Here is a 6,000-nt window from a genome sequence, read left to right as displayed (position 1 = left end):
CAAACAAATATAAAGATATTAAGATAAAGAATGAATTGTTAAACTTTAAAGAATAAAAGAGAACAAATATGAATAAATAGCAATAATTAGAAACACACATACAAACATACAATGTATTTTCTTTGAACAGAATATTTGGCTGGTTCACAAATTTAAACAGCGTTTAGTCATTTCAATTTAATTTACAATTTCTATATTTCCTTTTTGCCATATTTATTCCTCATCTATTTTTTTAAAAAAACCAATATTACCCTTCATCCTCATCTCTAATCTTAATCAAATTCAATTTTTCCCTTCTATTCTATATTATACCCCTTCCCATTGTCATCTATTTTTATATCCATCCTCACATTGGTTAATTATGTAATATGAGTTGTTTAATACAAATTCAACATTTTAATATAAATCAATTAGTTATATAACTATCTTTTTTGTATATTAATCAATATGAACATGAATATTCCAATTATTTCCATGCAATCCAATTTCTTACAAATCAATTAATTATATTTACCAATAATAATAAACCAAATAATTTCCCCCATATATTCCTCCAAACCACAACTTAACCATTTCTGCTTTCAACACAGTATACAATTAATAGTATCTCAATTATTACAATTCCCTAGTTAAAAAGAGCTTTTTTTTCTTTTGTGTTTTAAAATCTTAAACTCTCCTCTTTTGCCCTAAATAATTTCCCATTGTTTGCACCTACCTTTTTTGGTGAGGAAAAGGAAAATAAATCTGCTGCCTAATTTTCCAACGTTGCAAGCAAACAGCAAAGCCAACAGCCTGTTTTACTTTCAGTTTCGTTTTGAGCTTGGTTTGCACAAAGAAAAAAAAACTGCTGAGCAATTTAGCAAGAGCAGAGCCCTGCGCAAATCAGCTGAGAGGGGGAAGCCGAGCTAATCAACGTAGGGCGGCCCTTTGAAGCCCCGCGGCAATCAGCGGGGACTCAGGAGGCAGAATGAAAAATTGGGACTTTTTTAAAACGCCGCGGGACGCGGGACAAATTGCTCAAAAGCGGGACTGTCCCGCCAAAAGCGGGACGTCTGGTCACCTTATTGTATATATATATGTGTGTGTGTGTGTGTGTGTTTGAGTGGCGAGTGCGAGAAACGCCCTTCCTCTTGGTCAGTTCCTGGGGAAGGAGAGACCCTTCCGGAAAACGGGAGGGAGGGACACACCTGCCTCTCCTTCAAGGACACCATCGGGGTGTTGCAAATCGGGAATGGGGGGGACGGGGAGGGTGAATCACAGAGGGGGGGCATCCCTCCCCTCGGGACTCCCCCCACCCCAAAGTGACGAACAGGCTGGCTGGCTTCCCGTTTCATGACACACCTCCCCCCAAACGGACAGAGCGTAAAAGCCTGGTTCCCTGGGATTTCCTACCCTCACAGAATCCCAGAGTTGGAAGGGACCTCGGAGGTCATCTAGTCCAATCCCATGCTCAGACAGGAGACCCTTATGGAATTAGAAGAGCTGGAAGGGGCCTTAGAGGTCATCCAGTCCAACCCCCTGCTCAAGCAGGAGACCAAATTAAAAAAAAAATCTAGAGAAAACTTTTCTTGGCGTCTAGTTGTGTTGGTGTGTAACGCCTTGTAGCTGTCGAGCCGCACACGTGGCCCCGCCAGTACGCAACCAAGACGGAGGAAGGAAACGCGAGGTGCGGCTTCCCGTCTCCAACACCCTGGAACAAGGACGCACAACTCTTCTGGTTGCGTTGGGCGGACCCCGTGGCGAGGTTGAGGATTTGGGGAGGGGGGGGCTTCGAGGGTCCTCCACGGGGAGACAGGGGAGGGGTCTCCACCGGCTGGATTCTCCTCCCCTTACAAGTGGGGTGTGGGGGGAAGGGCTCCGTCTTTCCCGGCTCAAACGCAACGGGGTCTTTTCCTTTGCCACGAAAACCGCAACGACACAAACGAACACAGGCAGCGGTTCACCGAACTAACCGTCTGCTCAAACAGGAGACCCTTAGTGGAAGAGATCTTGGAGGCCATCTAGCCCAACCCCCAGCTCAAGCAGGAGACCCTACATCAATATGTCTATCTCAGAAAGATGGGGGTGGGGGCGAATGCAGGACCCTCCCAAAACAAGCCCAGCCTTGTTCAGGACAGATGGGGATGGGAGGGGTGGGAGGTTTGATGACAGGCCAACGACCCCCGATTCCCACTCCTGAGACCACTGCTGCCCCTGTGGAGTGTTTGGGTCTCCGGAGCCATTGGTGCCCCCCCTCCGTGATGGCACACCGTGATGCCAACCCTGCCAGTCTTGCCTTGCCTTAGTGGGCAGCCATTCTGAGCCCCCCGCCCCACTTCTGGGGACGCTCGGCACTGTCCAGGGAGGGAGAAGCGGCAGAGACCAGTCTTGATGCCACGAGGGTGCCCAGACCCCTATGGGGGTGTCATTCAGCAGCGGGCAGGATCGGACCTTCCTCCTCCTCCTCCTCTTCCTCCCCCCGAGGCCCCCACCCCACTTCTGGGGATCCTTAACACGAACGAAGGAGGGGGGGAAGAGGCAGGGCCCTGTCTAGATGTTCGAAGGGTTCCCGGACCTCTCTGGGGTCGGGCAGGATCGGACCCTCCTCCTCCTCCTCCTCCTCCTCTTCTTCCTCCTCCTCCCCCGGGCCCCCTCCCCACCCGCCTTTCCTGGCCGTCGGCAAAGGCAGGATTTCCTGCCATTCGCTGAGGAGTTGAAGAGAGCCGAGCCATGGGGAATTGGCCCGGGGGTCCCGCGCAGCCCGGCGCCCGCGGGCGCACCCTCTGCTCCCGGCACCGGCCCTCCACCTCGGAGGAGAGCGACCCCGGCGGGAAGAGCAGGTCAGGAGACCCGGGGGGGGAGAGGGGGCGTGGGGTTTTCCCGAATCGGGACCCCTAAAGAGGCTTTGGGCTTTGCTAGATGGAAGGACACTCCCCCCCCGTCCCACTTCTGCAGTGGGTCTCCCTTTGGGGAGGGGCAGGATTGCAAAAAAGCCCACCCCACGGAGTTGCTTTGGTTGGGGGGGGCGGCAGCAGAGGGGGCTTTAAACCAACGGGGGGGGAGAGGGGTTTCTAAACCCATGGGAAGGACGGAGAAGGGGCTTTAAATCCATGGGGAGGGGGGCAAGAGGGGACTTTAAATCCACAGGGGGGCAAGGGGCTTGAAATACCTGGGGGGGTCAGAGGGGGCTTGAAACCCCCCAAAGGCTAAAATCAGCCATGGTTGAACCCCCAGCGGTACTGGGGCTCAGACATGGTTTGGAATGCCAATCCCTCCCTCCCCACCCCACCCCACACACTTAGAAGTTGTATTTCACAGCCCAGGCGTGTGTGGGCCCCCCAACTCACCTTTCCCCCACAATTCCGCTCTGAGGGGGTCTCGATCCCCTTGCAGGGACCCCCTGACCCTTCCAAATCCTCCTTCCCGCCCAAGCCCCTGTTGCCGTTAGTGATGACCCCAAGGAAGACTTCCTGTCAGGAATATTGTGGGGAGGGGGCTGCAAGGGGGGAGTTGGGGCCCAGGAAGGCCAGTTGTGGTGGGGAAGGGTCCCCATTCTCCTTCCCCCCCCTTCCGAGCAGGGGGAGTCTGGGCAGGGAGGACCCATGCTCCTTGGCCGTCAGGCCCGCCCGCCTGCCATCTGAGGCGGCCAGAGTGGCATTCTCAAGGTGGCAGCCCCTCCTCACTTTGAAACCCAGGATTAAGACCACCTCCCATTAGGTAGACTTCGTATTGGAAGGGACCTTGGAGGTCATCTAGCCCAACCCCCTGCTCGAGTGGGAGACCCTCGCAGAAGCATAGAACAAACGTACCCCAGTCCGTTTTGTTCAAAGTGATGACCTCACTGGAAAAAAAAAAAGGGACTTAGGACCGCCAGAGAGGCTGCCGACCCCTGGGAGATGCCCGAAGCCCCCCCTTGGGAAGAGGAATGCCCCCCTTATGGGGGTCTTCTTAGGGGTGTCTCTGTGCCCAGGGCACCTTTGGAGGGGCTGCTGAAACTCCAGCCCCCTCCCTCACCTCGTCCCAGTCTGGCCCCATGCCCCGATGCCAGCCTTGGTATAGGCAAGGCACTGCTGGCACCTCCATCCATTGGGATGCCATGGAGGGCAGCTAGGGTGGGTTTTTTGGGGGGTTTCCTTTGCCCAAATGCTCCTTTGGGGGGTTGCTGGGGCTCCAGCCCCCTCCCTCACCTCATCCCAGCCTGGCACAATGCCCGGAGGCCAGGCTTCAAAATGGCATGAACTGGGCACTGCTGGATCCCTGATCCACTGGGCTGCCAGAGGGCCAAGGAGAGTGGAAGCCAGCCGGTGTCTTCTTGGGGGTCTCAGTTGCCTAAATTCACCTTTGGGGGAGGGCTCCTTCCACCCCTTCCACCCATCCTGGCACCATGCCTCCAGTCTTGGAGATGGCATGGACCTCTCCTGCTGGCACCTCCATCCATTGGGATGCTACCTGGGCTGGGCAGGGTGGCAGACAGCCGTGGGCTCCTTGGGGGTCACTTTGGGCCAAATACACCTTTCGGGGAGGGGCTGTCATCTCATCCCATCCTGGCACCATCCCCCAATTCCAGCTGTTTAGGGGGCATGAGTAGGGCACCATCCACTGTTCTGCCCAGGGGAAGCCGGGCAGGATGGCATCTTTCTCCCCTTCCCATTTGGGGGGTCTCGCTGTACCGACCTTCCCTCCTCTCCCTCCCTCCCTCCCTCACCTCCTCACAGCTTGCCGGCCGAGCGCCCTGCCGACCCTCCCCGCTACGCCCGGATCAAAAACTGGCAGACGGGCACCATTCTGTATGATACACTCAGCGCCCAAGCCAGGCAGGTGAGGGCGCCCGTGATGGTGGGGAGGGAGGGACATTGGTGGTGGGGAGGGGGAAATGGGATGCTTTCTGGCCTCCCCCCATTCCTGCCCTCTTGCCTGCCACGGAGATGCCCCCTTTGCCCCTTCCAGGAGGTGCCATGCAGTGCCAGACGCTGTCTAGGCTCTGCCATGCTCCCAAAACAGATGCTGTCCGGGCCGGACGGTGCCCACTTGGAGGAAGAGCTGCTGCCCCTGGCACGGGACTTCATCACCCTCTACTACAGCTCCATGAAGCGGTAAGTCCTGGGCACTCCCGAAAACGGGCACCCCTCAACTTTGCCCACAACCCTCCAGCATCCTCCCCTCCCGGGCTACGGCTTCACCCACAGAAATAGGGGAGGGGGCGCAAGAGAAACCACTGGTGTCAACGGGGCGTCTCTGCTCCCAGGGTCGGCCTTGGAACTACAGTGCCCACCCTGCGGGGTGGCAGCCTGGATCCAGGCACCCCATTTTCCCAGAGGGCATCTCCTCTTTCCATACAGACTGGCAGTCAGAATCCTGGCATCCCACTCCCAGAAGACACCCCTCCTCTTTCCATACAGGATGGCATCCATGCCCACCAACCTCAATCCTGGCACCTCACTTTTCCAGCCCCCTCCCCCCCGGTCCTCTTTCCATGCAGAGTGGCATTCACGCCAGTTGGGATCCTGGCACCCCAGTTTCCCAGGGGGCACCCCATCTTCTTTCCATACAGGTTCCTGGCACCCCCCTTTCCTAGGGGGCACTCCGTTCTCTTTCCATACAAGGTGGCATCTGTGCCCACCAACCTGGATCCTGGCACCCCATTTTCCCAAAGGCACCTCATTCTCTCTCTCTGCAGCCCGCCCTCATTTGCCAGGCTTTGGGGTGCCAAACGGACACCCAGAACAAAGCAAGAGAAAAAGTTTGAAAAAAACAGAGCGTCCCACCACTCCCCATTAGGGTCCCGAGTATCAAACAAGCCCCCTTCCCCAAATCCTGTGAACCAAAGGGGCATGGAGGCGCCCTGGTGGTGGGGTCTTCTGTTGCTCAGGGCCCCCTGCCCGCCGGGCCCCTGCCTGGCACAGGAAGCCTGCTGCTCCTGTTTGGGCCGGACGTCTTATCGGAGCTCCTTCCTCTCCCAGCCCGGCATCTCTTCCGGACCCCTCCCCACCCCTCCCAGTCTGGGACGTCTCGCGTGGGTCT

General features: G+C 56.0%; 1 protein-coding gene across 3 annotated transcripts in view; it reads left to right on the top strand.

The window, feature by feature from the left end:
* Positions 1-4,662: 4,662 nt before the first annotated feature.
* The window catches only part of NOS3 (nitric oxide synthase 3), a 48,234-nt gene continuing 46,896 nt past the window's right edge, over positions 4,663-6,000 (top strand). For all 3 annotated transcript variants that reach the window (XM_070944602.1, XM_070944603.1, XM_070944604.1), the window contains exons 1-2: positions 4,663-4,797; positions 4,927-5,072. In XM_070944602.1, the coding sequence (XP_070800703.1) occupies positions 4,966-5,072 (107 nt within the window). In that variant the 5' untranslated portion in view covers positions 4,663-4,797; positions 4,927-4,965. The remainder of the gene's footprint in view (positions 4,798-4,926; positions 5,073-6,000) is intronic.

This window comes from Pituophis catenifer, unplaced genomic scaffold, assembly GCF_029215685.1.
Source record: "Pituophis catenifer annectens isolate HBS135680 unplaced genomic scaffold, rPitCat1.0.hap2 SCAF_5, whole genome shotgun sequence".
NCBI lineage: Eukaryota > Metazoa > Chordata > Lepidosauria > Squamata > Colubridae > Pituophis > Pituophis catenifer.
The sequence above is the reverse complement of the archived record's forward strand: the minus strand, read 5'-3'. Positions and strand labels throughout refer to the sequence as shown.